The sequence below is a fragment of the Alexandromys fortis genome, unplaced genomic scaffold, assembly GCF_014885135.2.
Source record: "Alexandromys fortis isolate MF-2015 unplaced genomic scaffold, M_Fortis_MF-2015_v1.1 scaffold_93, whole genome shotgun sequence".
NCBI classification, from domain to species: domain Eukaryota; kingdom Metazoa; phylum Chordata; class Mammalia; order Rodentia; family Cricetidae; genus Alexandromys; species Alexandromys fortis.
Window position 1 is genome coordinate 7,190,514 of NW_026067970.1, and position 25,719 is coordinate 7,216,232.

General features: G+C 41.2%; 1 protein-coding gene across 5 annotated transcripts in view; it reads right to left on the bottom strand.

Moving 5' to 3' along the window:
* The window catches only part of Pde1c (phosphodiesterase 1C), a 433,383-nt gene that overhangs the window by 317,403 nt on the left and 90,261 nt on the right, over positions 1-25,719 (bottom strand). For all 5 annotated transcript variants that reach the window (XM_050155518.1, XM_050155519.1, XM_050155515.1 and 2 more), the window contains exon 3: positions 7,669-7,840. In XM_050155518.1, the coding sequence (XP_050011475.1) occupies positions 7,669-7,840 (172 nt within the window). The remainder of the gene's footprint in view (positions 1-7,668; positions 7,841-25,719) is intronic.

A 25,719-nucleotide genomic window follows, 5' to 3' on the forward strand; every position in this document is an offset into this window, starting at 1 on the left:
AGGAAACATTGGAATTCCTTGAAGGTAACAGTAAATCAGTGAAGTAAATGTCCCCGGAAGTCTCTATACATAGCCAACACAGTATGATAGAGCAATCTGTGCAGCCAAACTTCCCATGAACAAACTGGGCACACTAACCCCATGACTCATCCGGGGGTGGGGTGGGAAGGCCCAGGAACTCAGCCACATGCTATGCCCACTATCAACCAGGCTGCATGTTTCCTGAAAGTAATCAAGTCAGAAAATGACTTCTTGGCAGGAGTCCCTAGTGGAGAAATGACTGCCAAATGTCAAAACGAGGGGCTCAGTGAATTAATGCAGCATGAAAACCACAATCCAGCCAATGGCTTCTGACAAGGCCTTAAGCTCCTCCCAGGCTGAAGTGTGGCTCCACAGGGCTCTTCTCTCTCTCTCTCTCTCTCTCTCTCTCTCTCTCTCTCTCTCTCTCTCTCTGATTATATACATTATATTATAATTATATAATATATATATATATTATCTAAGAAGTAACTGTCAGAATTCAAATACATCCATTCTGAGTGGGAAGAGAAGCACATCAAGCCCGTGGTGCCTCTGGGGAGATAGTATACTCCTCTTCCAAAAGCAAAGCAATCAAACCCTGGTGACTTGGCCCACACAAGGAGTCACACAATTCAAGTTAAGTAACTGAGATGGCTGGCACACCTCATGGCTTCAGGACGTCCACTGTAGCCCACAGTGTGGGTCAGTGTCTAATACTCATAAGCATCCACTGCGTTCATATCCCTAGGATCCAGTAACCGAAGAAAGAACTTGGGTATAAAGGTTCAGTCTAACCTTTAACAGAGCTTGGAACTCCAGGAAAGACAGAATTGGAGACTGTTAGCCTCTTTAACCCACGTAATCCTACCAGAAAGCTCAGAAGCTTGTGTTTCCATTCAGAAAACAAGGGAATGGGATAAAAGTATTCTACTCAGGATAAAAACTGTACTCTGCAAACTCATACTTGCTGTATCTCAGCCTCACCACTGAAGAGATCATCCTCAGAGGGCCCCATCTCCTGGAGTTTGCTGGGAACTGAGACCAGCAGCCACATCAGGGTCTTCATTTAACAAAACACCACAAAGAATCCTTCTAGACATAAAGTTTGAGGGGCAGCGCCTGAAGACTTCTATCCAATGGAGAAGGTGGGTTGAAAGCATAGGTAGAAACTAGAAGAATAGTGATGAAACAGGGTAGGGTCTGTGTTACAGCACATTTGGGATGTCGAAGTATATATTCAAAGATCACACTCAGACCAGTTCAGCCAATCCCATTGCCCTCACTCGCAACAGCTCCAGGGACTTGAATGTCAAGGTGCTGTGGTGGCGGCAGGAAATAACAGAGAGGCCTTGACCCAAGCCAGGGGGAGCTATTTCAGTTCCTTATCTCTGCCACCTACTGAAAACCTGACTCTTGTGGTTTGATCTCTCAGAGTCTTGACCTGGATAAGATACTCACCTTGTTAAGGCTTGAAAGCCTTAGATGAGCAAATGACTGCCCAGCAGCAGGCTCTCCCCAGGGATGTTTTCCTGTTCTTTTGGGTCCTCTAGTGGCAGGGAGTGAGAAATCTATTCATATCCAGACTCTAGACTTAGCCTATTAGCCCCAGAGTCTGTCTATTCTCCATTCTCCTTGACAAACAACTTGGGCAGAGCATCAGACTCAAAGGGAGAGGACATGAGGAACCAGGAAGACAGGATCTCGAGCAGCTCGCAGGGGAGTACTGTGTTTCTTATTCCTCCTTTCTTCCTTTCCAGAGTCTTGGGTTTTGAAGGCAGACTTCTCCTGTTGAATGCTCACTAGACTTTCATGGCCTACAGTAATCCAAAGCTAAAGCCACAGTCTCACCATTGATCCATTACCACATATGCTGTACACGCAAGGGTACGCAAGGGGTCCAGGAAATACTGAGAAGAAGCAGGAATCGGGCTTCCTGAGTACACATTAGATACTGCACACAGCTTGTCTCCCTTGCGTGCTTACTGAAGTCCCCACAACAACCCTGGAAAGTGACTTTCTCTATCCCCAGAGAAGAAATCAAAAACTAAGGCCAAATTAGGAACGTGAGCTATTTCCAAATTCAAAAGGCAATGAATTCCCATCTTGCCCCATAGTTCTGAAGAGGGTGTCCCCAGTTACCGGCATCAGCATCCTGAAGTACACGTTGGGCTCTAGTTCACTCCACCCTGTGGGGTAAGCCCAGAGCCCAGTTTAACAAGCCCTACAGGCATTTGCAATGCCCAGCCAAAACATCTTAAGCTGTCAAGGCAGCTACTCTAGTCCAGCTTTAATTGTTATGGTTAAGACAATGAGGTTCACCATACCCAAAAATACATATGGAACTGGTGTGTGTTAAGTGACTTCATTTAATCATTTAAGGTTATATATCAAAATCTGTTCTGTTTTTATTTTGCAAATATACTACCTGAAGGGAAGGAAAAATCCAAAGGACAGGAATCAGAGGTTGGAAGAGATGAATCTGCCATTAGTAAGAGAATTGGAACTAAAATCCAATACAGATACTCTCAACACTGAACCTGTCTAACTAGGTTCGTGGCAGTGTCTGTTTGGAGATGACAAAGACTATAGCACAAGTAAGAATTAAACCATGGTACTTACCAGAGACTCCTAGGACATGGATTTGAACAAGACAGAAAACTGCTTCTCTTTAATCTCTGGCACTTCGTTCACAAAACTACGCTGAACTGTCTGCCCCAAGACACTGAGCCTCTGCCCTTCAGCACCCAGAAGGGAAGGACCAGAGGAGGGTGCCAGGAGATAGATTTAGACCTGAGATGGCATTTGCACATCTCAGTTAGCCATGCCTAGCCTAGAGAGAGGAAGGGTGGTCCATTCATTTTTCAGAATCTTACTTTCTAAGTCTGAATGTCAAAGTCTCACTTTTAGTGACACACGTTGTCATTACTGCTAACTGATCATGTTGACCTTCAGAGGCAGTCCCAGGCTGTTTGCAGGACTGACTCAAAGTGGTAGATCTAGGAACTTATCTTGAAACTGGATAGCATTTATGGGCAAGCTTGCAATGATCCAGTTATTCGAGATGAGATTCCAAGGATTTATAATCAATAGGACCCAAAGTAGGATTTTCTTCCTGGCTACTGTCTTTGGTGATAGCCAACTCCCAAACAAGCATCCTTACTGGTCTATATTTGAATTCAGTCCAAATCATAGGCCCCACCTCTCTGGGACAGTTTCTTCTCTTCAACAGTAACTTTTCTATTGCTGTGATAAAAACCATAACCAAGGCAACTTACAAAAGAGAGCGTTTAATTTGACTTGCTTAGGAGACATTAAGCTACACCAAGTAGAATTTGACTAAGGAAGCTCTGTCTCCCCAAATACCCCAAAGATAATTAGTTTGTGAACCAGGCCTGTTAGAGATAAGCAATACTTAGGCTGCTAGGTTGTAAAAGTTCAAGCTGGATTGACTAGCTATGAGGCTCCATCCTAACAAAAGGAGACACCCCTGACTCAAGGGTGAGAGTCCATGCTGGTGGAATGAAGAGAAAGCTGAGAGCTAACGTATTGATCCATGACCTTTAGACATAGAAACCCCAGGAATGGCAAGTCTTGTTAAACCTCAAAATCCACCCCCAATGACACATCTCCTCTGGCAAGGCCACACCTCCTCCAACAAGGCCACACCTCATAAGCTTTCCCAAATAGTTCTACCCACTGGGTACCAAGTATTCAAATAAATGAACCCATTGGTTCTAATCTCATTCAAAACACCACAAGCAGGCAACATCTTTTGGACTGCAGACTTAAAGCAGAAATATTCACTCCACACACTCAGAAAAAATAAGGGAAAAATTCTTTGATAATGGCACCATCTGGCTCTTGCCAATGCTCAAAGGGGAGCCAGTGTCAAGGGGAAGATTTCAAAGAGCTCACTAACTTACATACACGTTAGGCTTATGACTGTACACATGCAACTCTGACCACTTAGGCAGTTAGGAAACTTACACAGAAAAGGTGCTGCCAGAATTGATTTTAAATATCCCAGTCTTATTCTTTTTCAAATTGTTGTTACCCAGGATTATCTTGTCCACCTGGTCGAATTATGCTTCAGAAGAAGAGCACTGGGGGCTTTACGACAGGCCAAGATTTAGAATGTTTGTCGCCCTGCACTGCCCCCTTGAGTTGTCCATTACAGGCCCGTTCTCTGACAGAGAAATGGGTCTAATGGCTGGTTGTGAGTCAGGGGTGTCTCCTTTTGTTAGGATGGAGCCTCATAGCTAGTCAATCCAGCTTGAACTTTTACAACCTAGCAGCCTAAGTATTGCTTATCTCTAACAGGCCTGGTTCACAAACTAATTATCTTTGGGGTATTTGGGGAGACAGAGCTTCCTTAGTCAAATTCTACTTGGTGTAGCTTAATGTCTCCTAAGCAAGTTTACTAGGAAATCCTTTGGAACATCAATTCTGTATTTTGTTTCCTCTACACCAACATCATGCCTGACAGTGTGAGGATATTTGTTATTAAAACAGCAAGCCTGGGAGAGACCAAAACATATGGACTTTCAAAACTTTTCTGAAAAACATGCCTACTATTCATAAATGTATAAACTCATCCTATCTCTGGAAATGACATATAGAATTTGACTTTACACTATACCAACCTTTTGGTCTTGAAAGAAGTATTTGAATGAACATATTAGGCAAATATTAAGCCAGTGCTCACTCTCTGCCTTGGGGGTAGCTTGTGTGTATTTGCCTCCCCCTGCTTGGAAAGAGCTAGAAAAATCTTGAAGGAAGGCGGATGTAAGCCACTGGCCCCTTCCCTTTAAGTATCCACTTTATTTGAACATGTCTGCGAAAATGCTGCATGTTGCCAAATGCAGCTGAGTGACAGACAGCAAGGGACAATGAAAGCACTGGAAAGAGGATACTTGGGTTTGGTGATGTCAGCTAATAACTTCATGGGCATCGTACATAACCTGATACTCCTTTCTGTCAGGAGATGGAAAACAGAGCTGGATTAGAGTTGACTCTCATACTACTGTCAGCAAGCAAGGCACCCCTGTGGGAAGTTAAAGAGCCCCGAGAACTTCCTGAGGACTTGAACATTAGGCTCTTTGCCACTGCAGTCTGGATCTTGTTTGATAATCAGAGCTAGTAACCATATTTAATGGTTCTGGATTCCAAAAGGAGCAATCAAAGCTGTCACTCGTCCTGAAGCCCTCAACAGTAATGACACTAGAGTTCTTGGGAGGACAGGTGTTGACAGTTCCTGGGCATCTGTGCTCCTTTTCAGCGAACAAGAGCCTCCAGAACCTCAGGTGAGAACTCCCAACTGTGTGCATTTCCATGAGGTTTAAAACTATGGGGATATAGGGGCCCACAGAGACTAAACGGACAATCAGTAGACTGAATGGTACTGACCTAGGCCCTCGGCATATATGTTACAGTTGTGTAGCTTGGTCTTCTTGTGAGACTCTAAAGAGCAGGGAATGTCTCTGACTCTGTTGCCTGTTTTTGGGACCCATTCCTCTTACCTGATTGCCTCACCCAGCCTTAATAAAAGAGGAGGTGCCTAGTCTCACTGAAACTTGATATACTATGGCTGGCTGATAACCATAGGAGGCCCATTCTTTTCTGAAGAGAAACAGAAGGAGAAGTGGAAGAGGGGGGACGATGGGAGGTGAAGAGAGACTAGGAGGGGAAGGGAGAGGGGACACTTTGGGTGGGATGTAAAAGCAAACAAATAACTATGTGAATATAAGCCACATTTTCACCTAGATCACAGACATTATGAATCAACGAGTCTCAGGTTTCCAGGTATGAATGCTCCTACAAGCATTCTTTAAAGTTCACCTAGAGTTCCTTCCTTTCTTTGAAATTCAAAAGGCATTTTTAAGAAAGTGTCATTATCAACAACCTGATACTGCTTAATTGCTAACTGATACATAAGCTGAGTAGTTTGCAGATGCTTGAAAATTTATGTGCAAAAAAAAAATCTCACAGCTGATCCTGATACCCAAGGGTAATAATTGCACAAGGGAGTGTATTGCATTTAACACTGTCACAGCAGTCCAGTGTCTTATAAAGAACTGTTGCAGAATAGCACGCAGGGCATCAATAAATGATTGGCTACTGCCAGTGGGTTTGTAGCCTCAACTGATACAAAAGTGAAATATTGTATCCTCTAGTCCCTCCCTACTGTACCAAGTTTCACAAAGTACCAGAAAGAGGTTCCAGCCTTAATAATTTATCATTAATCTCTTTCAGGAATGAAGACATTGGCACAGGCTACAACTAGCGATTACAAGAACCATCAACCAACATACACTTTCTACTTAAAAGCTCAAGGCAATTACAAGAAGAATGGGTGATGAGGACAGATACAACAGATCAAGCAGTCCTTCTGTGAGAGTAACCCTTCAGCTGGTAATGAGAGAAGTCTGGTTTGAGATAGAGTAAGTGGTTATGGATATATTATATATGAGCAGACAGACCCCAAGGCAAGGCCACATAAACAAAGAGAGCTAATCAACACTCTGTTCTTTACTGCTGTCATTTGCAGAGAAATGCAGGCTCACAGGGAGAGCTTCTATTGCAGTCAAAACCTCAGGATGCAATAACCAAACCCTTGATGGGAATAAGAAAAATCGTTTGCCCGCAGTCCTTGTCTCCCCAGTGTAGCCATCATGTTGCATCGAGAAATCCAAACAAAACCTCTATTCACACTTCTGTTCGGATTCATCTATAATTCAGTCTACATAAGAACCTGCACACAATGAAACGGCTTTAACTAAGCCATTACACACACTGCCTCTACGCAAAAGACAGAGCCTTTTGAAAACATTTCATGGAGTCTACGAGTTGCCTGAAGTGAAGTTTATATGTTCCACTGGCTATTTGGAGTTTACGGTGACAAGAAAAGTGGGACCAGAAAAGTTACCCTAACAGAAAGGAAGGAGGGGGGGAGAAGGAAGCTGAAAGAATTATGAAATCTCAATTTCTGACAATAGTAGCACTGGATATTTCAAGGCCCATTCATAAAAAAATAAATCCCTCTTTCATAACACATTCATACCCAGATGAACTTTTATTAAAATGGATGAGGAGATAAGAGATAGAGTTTGAATGGAAATGGAGCTTGCAGTTAAAAGAAAACGAAAGAGACCTTTCCAGGGAGACGCCAGGCTCAAGGAACAGGAGCAGAGCAGCCAACCATCTGGGGAACAACACAAGATGGCATTTCATCTTCTCAGTGATAGCACTTATATCTCTCACAGGTAGAAACCTCCCCCAAGCAAGAAATGGCAAAAATGTGAGGCTGAATGTCTCCCACCACACACTGTATCCCTGGGTATCTATCTGGATGCATCATTGTCTTTTGAGGCAAAAAGCATCATTAACTCAATTCAAGCTACCAACATCACAGAGTGCTGAGTCTCAGCACTGAAATGCCAATACCAGTTAATTACCAACAGAAATGAGCCACAGCATTTGGGAAATCTACCTGAAAATCCAACTGGCATTCCAACAATCCTTCATCGACGCTAATTTATACAGCACAAAGAAACAGTCCTTTGCTGCCCCCAGAGGAGGCATCCAAATGGACTGAGACAGCTTTCAAAACCGTTAAGAAGGAACAAACTGGATTCTCATCCACCAAACCTGAAGGACGTCTTCACCAAAGCTTCTGGGCTATCCAGTTGTGGCAACTCATCTGCCAGAATTTCCTCCGGGGGTCGGGTGTCCTGAACAATTGTTGGCCGTGGCTTCTCCTTGACATTCCCAGTGAGCCCATCAATAAGGGAGTTCCATAGACAGTTCTGCGACTTAGACCCTAAGAATGAAAGAGAAATGTACAAGTGAATCACCGACAACAGTGTCTCCTTCATCCCCACTCAGGATATGCAAAGGCAGAGCAGAAGATTTAGACATTTCTCATCACTACCTACATCAAAGGGCTCCATAAGATACCTGGCAGGCAATTTGTAGATAAATCAGAAATCTTTTTATTTATATGCAGAAGAAAGGCTAGCTCTAAATTATAGCTGAGCATCATGGATAGCCTGTCTCAGTGCAGAGGGATCAGCTCCACATGTTGGGTAGTACCAAGTGTATCCATGAAGATGTCTATTCAATGATAGTACTATCATGTTAGAGAACACAAGGACGCCCAAACACAAGTCAACTTGCCTGAGACCAAGTTTTGACACTTAGTTCTAAGGAAATACCCATTCCAAGAGCAGCCACCTCTAGGGACTACAACTCACCATCAAGGTGTTTGATGCTTCCACAATGTCAAAGTTTGAGAAAGACTATTTTGAATATTTATTGACTGACAGCTTAGTCTGCAAACATGTCAGATGTGAGCTAAGTGTGAAAGGCGAGCATCAGATAGAAGTGATGTTGCAGATGTAGAGCTGGATTAGCCAAGAGATCAAGGTCAGCATCAGCATGGTAATGTGTGACAATACATTATGATAAAAATAGCTCTTTACATTAAAGAGAACATTTTGTTGGATCTCATAGAGTTAATAATACACCTTGAGGCCACTTAACACTGATTTACTGTGCACTCAGACTGTTGTTCAACCTTCCTTTGAGAGAAAAATACAACGACCAACCTTTCTTGCCTTGGATTGTTTTAGAATATTATTTTAAGGTGTGCTACTTTTGTTTATGCACTGGAACATTTGCTTAATGATGCAAAGATGTGTTTGAATAAATAAAACTCATCTGTGGTCCAGAAGCTACCAGCTGACAGGAAGTAGTAGGGAGGAGCCAGGTGGAGAAGGGTTTATAAAGAGAGGCAAGAGAAACTATGAGGACTTCTTGGGAGACATGAGGAGGCGAGCTAGGTGAGCTGCTTGCTACTGAGCCTCTCTAGGAAGCAGGAGTCTACCCCAACTTTTGGATCTTGAGTTCTTTAGCAGGACAGAGATTTAGATAAATTCTCTTAGTAGTTTTAAAAGCATCAGTGCCTGAGGGAACAGAATTTCTTCAGGCTGTATCTTTTGGAGTCTAGCTCCTGCTGGTACTGGTAGCATTGTAGTTGGTGACTCGGGTAGCCAAAGTTTAAAAGGCAGACCATTTAAAATAAGGACAACATTGGATTTCCCATGCAATCAACTTTTCCAATCTAAAGCATGATTGCGGTCAGAAGTTAGGTACTCTTTCATGCCCCCATCTCAGAATGATGCAAATGTGTATGTAGGTAATGAAAATCATTTGATGAAAACAGAAATTAAAATTAAAGCAACCTTATAAAATTAATATCCATCATAAATGCTAGATGCAACATAATGGATATTACTTGGTAAATAATGATGTTTATAATACTGTTCTTTAACTAGATCGTTTGGGATCAGTTTGAGTCAGTGGCTGGATCTCTTGTAAAACTCTGTTAAAGATTCTATAAACTATTCCTTCTTCCTTTCCCAATGTGATACTTTTTGTGCTGTTCAATTCAAGAGAAAGCAAAGCCCTTTGCTAGAGACCCACACGTGGGCATACTCAGGCACACACAGACTCAGAGCCAGGAGCATTAGATCCACAAGACAGCATTCAGGCAGGCATAGATGTATAGATTCAGACTTATACAATGGACAGGGAACAAGAAAACACACACACACTTTCCCCAGAGCGAGACAGACAGACAGACAGAGAAAAGTCAAATCTGGGTTCACTCTTGGTTAAATTATACCAAAAGAAAGTGCTTAATTTCGAGACCAGCCTGGTCTACAAGAGCTAGTTCCAGGACAAGCTCCAAAACCACAGAGAAACCCTGCCTCGAAAAACCAAAAAAAAAAAAAAAAAAAGTGCCTAATAATTTCTTTTCAATAATGCAACAGCAACACATTACTGGTTTACTGAGTGTGTTATTAATGCGTTCAAAGCAATGCACTAACAGAACACAATCCTGGTAGGATGTTACAAAAGTTTCCTCTATGTCTTCTAGCTCTTCCATAACAACATGGAATCCAAGCCTGGTAAGCATGGATGTAGCTTCTGAAAACTCTGTACTTTCACATCAGCTCAACTCACACCCAGCCCAGCTACTTTGATCACTTTTTTTTTGGCCTCCTGCCGCTTTATCACCCCCAAGCTACAAGGATCACTCAACTCTCCCTTTAATGGTCTTTCACATTCCTGAACTCTATTCACTGTCCTAATAACCATAACTTCCTAATCGCCCAGGGACAAGACACACGGAGTTGTAGCTAAGCAACCTTCTGTTCCAAAGACCATAGAAATCATCCAGTCTGACCAACCTTGTGCCTGCTTCCCCCATCTTCCTTGTTCCTCCCACAAAAACCAAAGTCATGACTCCTGCTCAGTACTCCTTCCCTCTGCCCCATTACCCTTGCTTCCCCATATGGCTGGCCACACTAGAATTTATGAGTATAATAACAATTGTCTTTACAATGGCAGCTCTCTCCTAGTCTGTTGACTGCATCGTTCTGAAACAATAAATAAAAACTGTGGAAACACATAATCTAGTCATAGGGTACTGTGGGCCATGCTGGTGAAACAGCGAGTTGCACTTGAAGTTCCAGGAGTCAGCCCAGCAGAAGGGAACTTCCTGGTAGGCCAATCTCGTTTAGGCAAGGCCACAGGACTGCAGACCCCAGAATGTCTTTCACTTCTGCTGTGCCTTTAAGTGTTCGCTGCAGCTCTTCTTCTTTGATATCTACTGTGGTATGAGTGGACGTGGGAAGATCTCCACTATCTGTAATTTAGTGTGTTTATCTCTAGGAAACATCCCATTCTACTGGGCATTTTTACCCGTGGATATCATAAGATGACCCTTCCCTAAGCTGCACTGTCTAATTTGATAATAATAATAATAGCTTATACAGAGTTTTGATGAATAAAATAAATACAAGTATATGTTTCACAGCCAGGGTCTGTGAGCCTCACCTAAGGAACTGCATGGATTGTAGCTCAAGTTAATGACTAAGAACTGAGTCCCAGTAGCCCAAGTTCAAATTCTTTTAACATTAATGTCGGGAGATGTGTGCATCACAGCTGAAACAAAGCTTTGGAAATAACAAACTTAGACTAAGATGTTTATGTTAAATAACCAAGAAGACAATCTAAAGTTTTAGGAAGGCATATAGTTAAATCTGAAACTCTTTAAGGTCAGGGAACAAAAACAAAGCAGCCCAATTATTATGGCTGACGTACTCTCATTACTAGGTTTAGTTGATGACCAAAGGTAATGATTAATTCCTTATACCCATTTCGGATTTCTGTCCTCAATCTCCTGATGAAAAAAAAAACATTAATGAATGGATATGTACCCAAAAGATTTAAAGTAGAGCTGACTTTCATATATAAAAGTTTAGGTTTGTTATTTCTTTACAATCCTTTATAAGATTACCTCTCAAGATAAGTAATAAGTAATTGGCCCTTCCTTTATAAGTGCACAATGCAGCCTGCCAGTAAAAGACTGACAAAAACGCCTTGCTTGCCACATGGATCTCTAACAAGTAGCTTGGGTATGAATGTATTTGGGTTCCTGGGATAATTTGTTTTTCACCCGTAATACATAAAATATTTAATCCTGTGAGGGAAATGAAGAACATGTTTTTACCTATAATCATTCACTTAAAAATGGAATGCAACTGTTTGACTCTTGTACTGTCTAGAAGATTCTGTTGGGGGACAAAAACTGTGGAAAACATATGAAGAGTGGGGGAGGGAGGGAGAAGGAGAAGGAGAGGGAGAGAGAGAGAGAATAAAGAAGGAAACCATCAAGAGAGTTTGTGGGTGCCTTTTTCCCTAATCTCCCCATAGAAAAGTTTAGCCTGGCCCTCTCCAGATTCCTATCAAAGCCTTGTGCTGCTGGTGGCTGGCCCCCCAGAGAGCAGAAATAGGGTAAACATCAGACATTTGAGTTGAGAAGGAATTTACAAAATACCTAACTAATACTCTTTAGAACTATCATAGTTATATAGCACAGAAAACTGAGAAGCTGCCATTGCCAGAAGAAGCCTAAGAGCCATAACTAAGCTGCAAGATGCAACGTTGTGCCCCAAATGGAATCTTGGAGCTTAATATATAATACTATGCAAAAGCCAATAATCTGAACATTATTTGGACTTTAGCAAATAATAACATGTCAATACTGATTTGCTGTTTTTAAGAAATATATTTCACACCAATGCAAGAGGCCAATAGCAAAAGAAATTAGGTTGGGTTCTTTCTGCAAATTTAAAACTATTTGAAAATTAAAATTATCATGAAACTAAAAGTAAATAATTAAATAATAAAAAAAACTTCATTGAGGAAATCTAGATTTTCCTCATTTATTTTTTCTGAGAGCAGGGCATTTACACAATGACTGCTGGCTTACTCTAGTTATGCTCTTCCCAGAAGAAAGATTTTTATTTTTGGCCCAAGAGACTGAGGTAGTCTAGCCTTGCTTCCATGGAATTGCATTTATCTGAGGAGGCTTAGCTTTCAATGCTCCGCCCAGGCAGAGGGAATGCCTCGCTAATTCAACAAAGGCTCTTGATGGAGCAGGAGCAATATGCAGAGACCAGTCTGGGACAACACCAGCTATGTCCATGCATGAGACAAGAAGGCAGAGAATAGGCGTGTATGCACAAAGACAGATTTAACTTCTTGAAGACCCAGCCACTGCAGCCCATCACAGAAGAAATACTGCCTTGCTATGCCTGAATCATGCATGAAGGGCAAAAGAATGTCACCCATCTGAGAGAAAGCACCTCATAAGGCTCCCTGAACCAACACCCATGACAGCAAACAGCTCTCTTAATGACCAGCGCCATCCATGATAATCCCCACGGAATGTCCATCCAAACCGCTTTTATATCAGTCAAGAGCACATTAGGAACAGGAAACAGACTCACAACCCCCTGAATACAGGACAGTTTCAAAGCCCTAGCCATATAGTTTAATATGATCTGGTCTTATTAATGATGTCTGGTTCTATGTTAATTGTATGTTAATGAAGTTCTGGTTCCAGGAGAAAGAACAAGAACAGCAGCTGTTACATAAAGGTCTTACAATCAGCTTCCTGGGCATTTCTCTCCATTCCTTCATTTTCTCATTCAATAAACACGCATTAAATTTCATCCGTGTGCCAGGTCCCATTCCAGATCCCAACACACAGAGATCAATGAGGAGCTAGGGATGTGGAAGGAAGCATTGGGAATCTTCAGTGGATCCTATCTATAGCTCCCACCGATCTTCTTTTAAATTTACTGATCTATCTTTGTAGCTCTGACCACTAACAATAAACACCAATGCACCATAGTTGGGGGCGGGGGGCAAACAAGGTGTGACAGGAGCCCAAAGAAGGCTCACACTCAGTCTCTGGGACTTGGGGAGATCAACAAGGAGACACACAAGGACATGAGTCTAAGGCCAGAGCAGCACTGCAGCCAACAGGAAAGAACACTTAGAACAACAGCTCAAAGGCACAAGGAAGGCAGGAGCAGAGATAGGGGAGTGCTTTCTGCAGGGAAATCCAAAGGCTTGCTGGCCATTTGTAAAGTTCCTTGAATAAAATGACAATAGCCAAAAAAAAAAAAAAAAAAAAAAAAAAAAGAGCAAAGGCTATTTAAATAAGGTTGTGGTGTCCTATCTGTTTTTTCAGGGAGGAGATAGAACTCTACAGAGCAGGGCTAAAGAAAGAGTGTTATTTGTAAGTGAAATAGCAAAGCTTTATATACATAGATGAGTATTCCTAAGTACACACAAACTAATAAAATGCAAAGTAATTTGCAAGCATTAGCAGATTCATAATAGCTTTCTATCATTTTCTTGATGAAGCAAAAGGATCATAAGATCCAAGCCACCCTCTGTACGGGTCCCAAGGGGAGATGCAAGGTTGTCTCCAAAAGCTGCACCGGCAGATAAAGATGCAATGACAAGTTTGAAGACAGATACAGTAAAAGCTATAAACAGGAATCCTTTGGTTTTCATTAGCAACTCCCAGCTCACCTGCTGTCCTCTAAAAAAGGAAGGAAACAAGATATGCAATGCCCCGGCTTTCCTTGCTGCTATAGCTGGTTTTGCATTGCAGTTCCATCCCAATTAAATATAACTGGAAATTCCTGAGGTTATCTCTTTCCCAACAAAACCTGTAAATACTCAATAAGAGAACGCTTTCATCCCTTCAAAGTTCACTTTTTCCCTTTTCCTTTCTTCTTCCTGCTGAAAGCTGAAATAGTATTTGAGCTGCAGCAGCCATCTTGTGAGCATGAGGTGCTATTATGACAAAAGCCTACATCATGCAAGGGGAGAAGCAAGAGGAAGTGGTAGCAGATTAGGTACAGATGATAAACAAGAAAAGAAGGTCAAGAGAGAAGGGGGTTTCCATCTAGGCAGCCACATAGGTGCATGCCATCAGACAATTTTGGGGCAGAGCAGCTTTGGGCTCATGGCTAAGGCACACTCTGAGGAGTTGTCTTTCTAGACAGAAGTTCCAAAGCTGGGCATGAGCGACATCTAGGTAAACACTTCCAAGATGGCTGACATTAACATGCTTATAGTATGAAGTAGGAAAAAAAAAGAAAGGAAGGCAGGAAGGAAGGAGGGAAGAAATGACAGAGGGAAAGAGGGAGGGAGGAAGGAAGGAAAAAAGGAAGGAAAGAAGGAGGTACCTTTCTACTGAACTCAAAAAAAAGTGAAAATAAGAAAGAAACTTTTTGAGGGAGCATCAGAGACCATTCTGAGGTATTCTAGCCATTATCCTGATTATCATAGCTATGGTTATAGAACTTGTGCTCCATCCTTGAATATTTAACTATAAGACTAGTACCTAAAGTGGCAATCCAGGACCTCCAGGAAGCTGGTGGGATATGGGAACTATAGGATTGTTTTAAATCTCTCTCTTATCTCTTTCAGAAGACAAAAGATTAACAATGACCCGTTTCCATTGAATAACAGGCAAGACAAAATGGGGAGGATTAAAAATTTGTTGAGATCCAAAAAGGACTCAGGCTGGATCAACAGAAGAGGGATTTGCACCTGTGCCCCAGTACTTTGCCACAAGGAGTTGAAACATGTCAGAGTTCTGTGATGAATGCTTCAAAACACACAGAAAACCTCATGTTCACCCTCACTTTCAAGAGAATATGAAAATGCAGAAAACACAAGGCAGCTACATCTGGTTCAGGCTTCAGTCAGTCGTGGAAAAAAATGAGCTAGGTTTCCCCTGGTCTTAATTTATATCCCTTCCACAACCACTGTCAAGGAAAAACGTTGGTCTTTGAAATGAGTAGGGTGTTGCAAGTATCCTGTGTAGATCACCCAGCCCAAGCTATCACACCTTCATTACCTTTAACCTATTTTATAGCCCTGAAATTAAAGAAAACAGATGGGCAACATGATTTTTTGCCTACAGAAAAAGAACCTTATCAAATTAAATGCAACTAATTACTTCCTTGCAGATACTGACAAGTCTTGACAGTTTCCTGTCTATTAAGCAAATTCATTTCTGCTTTCCTGGTGGTCTTAATTATCTGTCTGCCTGAGGATTATTCTCCGTGCTGGATACTTACCTCATCACTATGACAGGAGGTCTGACACAAAGAACTTAAGGTAGAAGAGATGGATTTGGGCTCATGGTTTTGTAGGGTTCATCCATCACAGCAAGAAGGCATGGAAAAAGAACTTACATTATGTCAGACAGGAAGAAGAGAAAGTGAGATATAGGAAGAGCCCATGGCAAGACGTCAGGGACATATCCCTAGTGACTAATTCCCCCAACAAGGGCCCACCTTCTTTCATGTGTTCAATGTCATCATATTATTTATCAGATCCATTGCCTCAAATCCCTATGGTTCAATTGTTTCTAGACACACGCCACAGGCACACCCAGAGGTGTGTACCTCATGTTCTCACTCATGTCCTCCGCATCTATCAACCGGATCAAATTGACAATCAAGATGAAGCTTTGCATCTTCCAAATCATTGTAACATTTTCCTGGTTTCTTTAACAACTAAATAAACCCACTGATGCATGCTCACTTTACATTTGTATGCTTCTTTAAAAAATTAGCCTTTAGCAACTCAAAGGACCCATGCTATCCATGGCTAACATTTGCTACCTTGTCTTGAGGAATTCTATAAATGGGCTAATATCACCTACCGGGCCACTTGAATTACCTGCAATACGTTCATATACTAGACCTCTATGCCACTGAACAATATCCCCAAAGAACTAACTCTATATGCTGATAAGGAATGAATTTCAAGATATAGTTAAGTGGGAGGGGCAGTGTGCATTAAAAATTTATATGCTATTCTTTTTCCAGTAAGAAACAAAAAGAAAAAGTTTGGAGCTGGAGAGAAGGCTCAGAGGTTTAAAGCACTGACTGCTCTTTCAGGGGTCCTGAGTTCAGCTCCCAACAACCGCATAGTAGCCACACCATCTGTAATGAGTGTGAGATCTGGTGCCCTCTTCTGGTGTGCAGGCATACATGCAGGCAGAACTCTGTATACATGTTATGCAAGAAACCTACTACTAAGTTACTCCGCCAGCCCTAAGAGATCAGTTCTAAGGATACATGCATACACAGAGGCTGGAAAAAAATTCCTAGACTTGGTGGTAGTGATAAGACAATAATCCTAAATTACATCACATGTAGCTACAGATAATTAGCAATGACAATGAGGATGTTGGAAATCAGAGCGTTTATTTTGGGGAGGAAAATCACATGGGAAAAATAGTAAAGGAAGAGAAGAGGCATGCGGTTCTCAGTGTGAATACATGACCATATTCAGTAGAAACTGAGAGCATGTTTGATGGATAATTGTATTAATAAAGGATGAACTACTATTCCAAAGGGGGAGGAAAACACAAAAATAAAATGTGAGAAATGTAAGCAAAATTAGTTTCAATTTTTTAAATTAATAAAAAAACACAGGTAACAGAGAAAAATCAGGGATAGCCAAGTACATCACAGGAAACACAGTAAGAAAAGGATCAGGGGAGTGACTTGGGTTATTCCCTGGCTTCCTTGGTTCTCTCCTGACATGGGCACGGGATAATTCCTTCATGGGCCAAGAATCCCTAGAACAAACATTGAAAGACAAGTGCAAGCAGAGGTTAAAATGGGGTCAGCAGAAGCAAAGCCAGGCCTTGCACACAGTGTCCATAGTTCTGCATCCTAGAATATTAGAATCCCGTGACTCTGCTCTTCCCTAGGAGCACAGTGGGTCTCTGCACCGCTTCATCCCAGCTCAGGCTGGTGGGAACCCTTTGACAGCCCTGAGAATGTGGACACAAACTGCTCCTCAGTCATCAACGTGGGCAGAATAATCCCCAGGGCCACTGCAAAGTCTTCTCTGACGAAATGAAAGCGAAAACTTCCCCCACGCTGGTTCATTTTTAAGCTGATTTGGAAAGCATGAAATGCTTCTGACTAAATGGAGACAAAAATACAGAAACAGAATCACATGGGTCTTTTCCAATAATATCAAGAGCCTCATGAGGGAAATCGCAGGTAAACTAATCCTTCAGGTTACCAAAAATAGTGTGGCTCAGGTGCAGAAGGCAAGCAGCTCCACTGGGCCCACTCCATCTCATCTGCTTCTCCTGCCCTCAAGCCCAGCTGTGTGCTCTGCTAACCTACCCATGCCCCCGCTCTCTCTCCCTCTGTCCCTGCTGTAAATCCTTTCCCATACTCCACAGCGACACCTTCCATGTATCCCACAGCACTTCTAGACTGACTATACATCTACTTGACTCATAAATTCCATTAGCAGTTGTCTGTAGCCTTAAGCACAGCAAGAGAAGGAGCAGTCACACTCCAGTGTGACACCATCCAGCACTCTATATGCTGGGAAGTGCTATGTTATCCAGTGGGAACTGCCTTAGTATCCCACTGGACTAATGCTTCCTCAAGTCCTATTGGACATTAGCACATTAAGTCTCCAAGAGATTGAATAACCTGGATCCCAGGGTGAGAAAAATAAATGGATCATTTTAACCCACCATTCTCGCTTTCCCCATACTTTCACAGAAGCGCAAACCCAGACAGGCTGTGGCTTATGAAGAATGGCTGATGTTTCAGAAAGTCTTTAACACTAGAAGAAACAAGATTCACTGGGGAGATCCTTGTCTCGGTCAGGCCTTGAGGAAGCAGTTTGTAGCTTTACAGAAGGGAACTCTGGTACAGGGAGGAGGAACCATGTAAGGTGAGCTTGATGGGCTTGGAGAAGACAAGGGTGCAGGCCAATAAGAAGAATGTAAGGCAGAAGTAACCTCAGCTTCATGTAGAATGCCTAATAAACTGTCAGCAGGAGGAGCCCAAGGTGATACGGTGATTCTATTCATTCTGACAAACAACTTATCAACTTGGTGCTGGGTTGTTTTTAAATGTATAAAATCTCTGTTGGCAGAGGTTGAGGACTTAAGAGTCTTGCAAATCAGGGAGTGGGGAGGAAATTTATCCTACAGAAAGAGAAAGAAAAAATGCCTCAGTGGTTACCAAAGTGTCTTCGGTAAGGCTTTGTGTCCGTCCTTCCCCTGAGATAAAGTTCTTCTCTGGGATTTTACTCACTAAAACTGTAGGGATGACACAGAAAGCAGGGAAAAAGAGAAATATGAAAGAGCTGAGTCCCTAATTCTACCAAAGTCCTATGGGGCTGTCTAGAAGTCTAGAACACCTGGAATATCCTCCCAGCAATCCCCTATGAAGCTTCATTTCAGTTTAAGCAAGTATACAAAGAAAATAGCTTCATATGACATCTGCATATTTTGTTCTTATTCGCCCCCCTCCTTACTGGCCTCTCTGTCCCCTGTCTCCCTCTTACTTGTACCTTCCTTACTCCTTCATCAGATTCCCTCTGTTGTCCTGTGACATATATTCCAGAATTCCATTACCTTCCCTACCTGTACAATGTAAGATCTTAGGATCTCTTCATCCCTTGTTACGCTCTCCTTGTAGTTTCATGGCATTCCCCCAACACACACATGCACACACATTAAAATCCACATATGACAGAAAATATGACATTTGTCTTTAAGTCTGAATTATTTTTTATTATAAAGATTTCTAGTTCCATCCATTTTTTTTCGAAAAAAAGTATTTCATTTTTTCTTTACATTTGCATAAAATTCCACACTTTATCCACCTATCTACTGATGAACATTCAGAAGGAACCATATACGACTACAGGGTGGTTCTATTTCCCAACTATTGTGAATCTTGCAGCCATCACAATGGATGCACAAATATCTCTAGAGTGGGGAGTAGTGGGATACGGGTGCTAAGAAAGAGAGAATTGGAAAAACGATGGGAGGGGGAAGTGAGGGATGGAAGTGATGTAAACATAGTACCCACATATGTAATTTTAACTAAAAATTAGAAAAAAAGTCTCTGTGGCAGGATTTAGCCCTTTAGGTATAAAACCAGGAGGGGTATTGTATGTAGGTCTACCTTTCATTGTTTTAGGAAACATCTGTATTAATTTCCATCATAGCTGTAGAAATTGACTTTCTTCACAGTATGTATACATGGGCTTCTCCTTTCCCACATTCTCACCAGCTTTGCTGCCATGGTTTTCCTGATGACAACCATTCTGACAGAAGTGATGTGCAATCCCAGTGAAGTTTTACTGTATCACCCGGATGGCTAGGATGTTGAACACTTTGCAGGTCTTTATGAGCCAGTTGCATCTTTTCTTTTGAAAGCTCAGTAGTTCGTGTATTACTGGAAGGTTTTTTCTCTAGTATTTGATTCAGGCAGTTATTCTTGTATTCCAGACATGAACCAACTGTCTAACAGGTAATGGACAAAGATCCCCCCACCCTGTTCTCCACAACAGTTGTTTTCTTTGATGTACAAAATCATTTTAATTTCACTTAATTTCATTTGTCAATTCCTGGGATTACTTCCTTGCTATTGGCATCATTTTTAGGAAGTCCCTGATTAGACCTATATCTTGAAGTTTTGCTTCTTTTATATTTTCTCTGCTAATTTCAAACTTTAAGGCTTGTATTAAAGTCCTTTGTCCATTTAGAACAGATTTTCGGCAGAGTGAGAAGCCTATCCAGTTTTACCAGCATTATGTTTTAAAGAAGCTGTCATTTACCAAAGCATGTTTCTGACATCTTTGTCATAAATTATGTGGCTATAAGATATCATGTACTTCAGACACAGGACTCGAGAGGAACCTGAGCTGGACCTGACCTGAATACCTCTTCCCCTGAGCACTAGCTTCATAGGACCAGAAGATACCATGCATGTTTCCAAAGGAGTAAAGCAACCAGCATCCTACCCAGCTATGGTGCTTACAAACCACACCAACTAACATGGCAGGATCTCCCCAAGGGTGCAGTAGTGGCACACACACCTTGGTGGTAACCAACTACTCTCTAATTAGACTTAAGATCCACTCAACAAGAGGGAAACTCTGCTTGGTACTGGAAATTTAGCTAACTACCCAGTGCTAATGAAGTTGCGGATCTTGAAGGAAAACCTACGACAACCAGTTTACTAAACTAGCATAAGCCCTAACTATACTCTAAATATTTGTCCTTATACCCACAGATAAGTGTTGTCTGAGCCACTCATCAAAAAAAAAAAAATCTCCTTGCAACAGAGACTATTGCAGAAAACCATACCAATCAAAATGCAGTTGTAAAGTGCAGTCTCAATGGATATATCCACAAACAACTCCTTCATCTAAGCCTCCATGGACATTGAGGAAGATAGGGTGTAAAGACCATAAGAGCCAAAGAATCAGAACTTTGCTGTGAGAGACTGTGTCTCCTAGTAAAGCCAGAAGCTTTGTGCATAAAGTCTCCCCAACATGACTGCTTAAACAGGAGCTGAACACAGACAACAGATGTGCTGAAGTGAAATGTGGAAACACCGGGAAGTTGCAACTTATCAGAGAATTACTGGCAACTAGGAAATGCTGAGAATAGGAGGAATAGTCTTCCTCAGGGAGAGCATACCTATTGGCTATCGAATACCAAGTTATCAGCACTAAAAAACTACATACAAGTAACATTATCAGACTGAGCAGGTTATATTTAGGAATATATATATAACACAAATTAATGAAAAAGAGCAAGAAAGCCTATGCAGAATGGTTTGAAAGGAGGAAAGAGAAAGAGAAATAATGTTATTATATTAATCTTAAAATGAAAAGAAAAAATTAGGCAGCTGTGTGTTGTTTACTTCTGAATCTCCTGAAGAGAAGTCTACATGTCTGTTTCGATGACAGCACGCTACAGTTTGTATCACTATGGTTCCACAGCCACATGCAGAATGAAAGTAGACCCCCCACACACACTGTCATCAAAGGCAAAAGTTCTAAAACTCTAAAACTATTAGAGGAAACAGTAGGAGAAATACTTCAGGATATGAATATAGTCAAATACTACACCAACGCAGGACAAGTGTGACATCATGAAATTAAAAAGTGTCTATATGCAAAGCTGGTGTAGGAGGTTCTTCTGTTCATGTGTTGCTTTCATTGGTTAATCAATAAAGAAACTGCTTGGCCTGATAGGGCAGAACTTAGGTAGGCAGAAAGACGGAACTAAATTCTGGGAGGAAGAAAGCAGAGTAAGAGAACCACCATGGAGCTGCCAGAATCAGATCAAAAATACTGAATCTTTCCCAGTAAGCCACGACCTCATGGTGATATACAGATTAACAGAAATGGGTTAAATCAAGATGTCAGCATTAGTCAATAAGAAGCTAGAGATAATGGGACAGGCAGTGTTTAAATGAATACAGTTTCTGTGTGATGATTTCAGGGTAAGCTAGTGGGTGGCTGGAACAAGGGGCCCTGCTATCCTTGTAACACAAAGTTTTTACATGAGGGGAAAGAGAGCTTACTGAGTGGGAAAAATCTTTTATGAACTATATACATCTTTCAGGTGATACTGACCCACAAGGGACATTAAAAAAAAAAAAAACTAAAGAACAAGAACTCAAGCACCCCAAAGAATTGGCTATGGAAGCTGACAGTTCTCAAAAGCTGAAAGAGAAACATGCAGAGGGCCGTGGGAATGTACAGCAATGACAACTAGCTATACAACTGTTTAACAAGTCAACCCACCAGATGAATAATTCCCTGTTTGTGGCCACACTTGGCAAAAATGTGAAGTTATTGACTGTGGATGTTCCTGTCTGTAGCTTTCTCAAGTGCCACTGCTATGCCTCTTTTAATAAGAACAGCTGTGGGGTTCTTTCTGCAGCCCTTTGGTGGTGTGTTTTATACTTACTGGACACACATATAGCTGTGTATGGTCAGGAAGATGATCCTGTATAATTCTGATGAATAGACATAATACTAGGGTATTTTACATTACTCAGACTGACATAGGATTCTCAGTCACAAAGAGACTTGTACACAAACAACTAACTTTAGACTTCAGAGCAGAGTGTGAGCAGGCTGGTTACCCCTAGAAACAAATATCTGGTTGTCCCTTGAGACAAATACACCAAGTCATTTTCTCAGGTGTTGTTTTGCTGATTCAAGGTCTGAGTTTGAAGTAACTTTAGTCTGCACGTACTACCCAACCTCAAAGTTCAGCCAATTGTTGACTGTCTAGGAACCCTCACCAAGTTAGAGCTATGTACATAGGTTAATGTGACATCCCTAGCCTAAGAAAAACTACATGATTTATCCTGTATTCTGAGAATGAGTTGGGCCCTGAAAGTATAACTTATATTTGTTCAGAGTTTGGATGAGAAAGAAGCACTGGGAAGAGAGAGAGAGAGGGGGGGGGGAAGCAGCAAAAAGAAGCAGAACTGTGATGGTGCAGAAAATGAGCAGAGGAAGGGTGTAAGGAGAGAGATATGGATGCTGTAGAAGGTGAATTAGAAGAATATAGAGCTGATTGCGAAGCTGCATAGAGGAGTAAGAGAGATTTTTCAAAGAGAAAATTTTCAAGGTGAAGTAAAGAGGAAGTTGCCATAAGAAAGCGACTGTGTTTCTTTTTCCCCCTTCAGATAGATAAAGGCTAACCTTTAGAGAGATACAAATTTTTCCTAAGCTATTGCTGCATTTGTGGATTTTCTTTACACACCCTGGTGCTTTCTGGAGGCTGGACCCCCAAATCAGCTTTAGAAATCACCAGTAAACACAGAGATGTCCAACCTCACTGGCTGCAAGAAGTACAAATTAAAACGACAGTGAGGGTCCATCTTGCCTAAGTAGACTATCTAAGAAAACAAATAACAGATGCTGGTGAGGATGTGGACAGAAGGATTGTGCACTGCTAAACAGATTCACATTCTAAGTGGGCACGTCCTCACTAGCATTTGCTATTTGGAAGGTAACTGGGTCCAATCACTGTGTGACCAGAGGTGGTGTGTAGGAGAGGACCAGTGTGCAGCATGCCGTCATCACAGCCTTGTTTGTGGACAGCTGCTCTCTTGAGGACTGGTGTGTCTCCTTGACTTTTGGCTGAGCTGACCCTTGGACTGATAAACTCTGTTACTTTTCTCACCACTAAATTTTTGTTTGTTGAACTGGGATTTCCATCCCCTACTTTCACACTAATTTTTAGTCAAAGAACATGGCTGTCTTCTACCCTCTAGGCATGTCAATTTCACACTGAATACGCTTTCCAAGAAGACATTAAAGAAAGTTGTCTTTCCCCCATCTGTTCAAAAGTTGTCTATTTTTACATTACAGTTATTAGAGTGTATGGGGGTGTATGCATGATATTAGAAGACAGCTTGTGGAACTTCATTCTACCCTTCCACTAGGTGGGTTCAGGGGATAGAACTCAAGTCCTCAGGCTTGGTGGTAAGTTCCTTTAACCACCAAACCACCTTCCCTGTCCATAGAAATTGTTTTATTTTGAAAGGTATTTGAATTTTGTTTCTTTTCTTTTGGGGGAGGAGTGAGTAAAGGGCGGTTACTGTCATCATATAGACTTCTCTTATTTTCTTTATAAGTTTTATTTTCTATGGAACAATATTTATATAAGTGGTCACTAATATATAATATCATTCTGCCATACTATGTTAACAGTAAATTTAAAAACTAGTTAAGAAAGATTGAAGAGATCGCTTACCAATTAAGAGCACTTTCCGCTCTTCTAGAGGACCTAGGTTCAATTCCCAGCACTCACATGGCAGCTCACAATTTCTTGTAACTCCAGTTCTATGCGAACTACCACCCTCTTCTTAATTCCTCAGGCACAAGGCAGTCACGTGGTACAGAGACATACATGCAGGCAAAACACCCATACACAAAAAAAATAAATAAATAAACTAGTTAAGATGACATGCTCTATTTAATCTTTATCTAATCTCAACTAGTCTCTCATCCAATCCATGTCATTTTTTAAATTATTTCTCTTTTTGTACATAAAGCTAAAGACCATCTCTCTATATATAGAGATATATAGAGATATATAAATACATATATATGTATTTAATGTATATATACATTAAATACAAAACTGTCATATTGTATAGCACAGTAATAGGAAATTACACACTTTGCTTTTGAATTCTGTTTTTTAGAAAGATGAAATTATCAAAGTAATCTCCTCCTTTGTAGTTTCCTAAGACATTTCATCCCATTTTTATATGTTTTTCTTTTAAGTTTTATTTTATTTTTATGTGTATGACTGTTTTACCTGCATGTCTGTCTGTGCTCCCACACGCATGCAGTTCCCATGGAAGCCAGAAGAGGATGTCAGATCCTCCTGAAACTGGAGTTATGGACAGTTGTGAACAGGCATGTAGGTGATGGAAATTAAAACCAGGTTCTCTGGAGAGACAGCCAGTGCTCTTAACTACTGAGCCATCTATTTAGCCCTTGTCTCTTGAAACCACATATAACGGTGATGTGCTTTACCATGAACTGAAGAATTATAACAATTACCTCTAACTTCAAAATAATCGTATATTCCATTTCCTTTATCTGCATATCAGCATCGGTAACGTCCTAACATCCATGGATGTTTCTCAGCATGAAATAGCGGGATTCCCTGCCTTCTCTCCCCTTTGTTCATTGTCACTGGATGAACTAGTTTTCTCTTGCTGAGGCATCTGAACACTGAGATGTCTCACTGCTAAGAGCTGCAGTTTTCATTATACCTGTTTACCTGGTTTTGGTGCCCAGAGGCTCTTAAGCATCATAACGTATGCTCTAGAGCAACACTGTGCAATAGAACAGATGAAAGCTACGTGTCATTTTAAACTTCCTAGAAGCTACATTTACTAAAGACAAACAAATGAAACTAATTTCATTAATACACCATCTTTAAAGATAATATTATCATGTTAACATATACCAATAAAATATAAAAATAGTAATGATATTTAACATTTTCCTCAAGCCTACTATCCTGAGGATTTTGTCTAAATCTAAAACATCTCAATTAAAATTACCCAAATTCCATATTCTGAATGGCCATAATGTACAGAAAATTACAGCCTATAGAATTTATTTTGACACATGTTTTGATTCTCCAAAACAGATGCTTGAGTAATTCTTTCCAAGAATGACATTTGGCTGATGGGATATACGCAAATAATAACTAAGACACAGAATTATTAAATTTTAATTAAGTTCTGATTTTAAGTACTGTACACTATAAGGAGTTAGGAGGTGACTCTGGTGGGTTTTTCCTTTGGAGATCAACTTTCTTTACCTATGATTCATTTCTTTGCACCAGTTCTCCTTCTATGATCTCACCTCCCTTTTCTCAGCATTTTTAATTCATTTTCCCCTCACATTGAGACGCCGTCT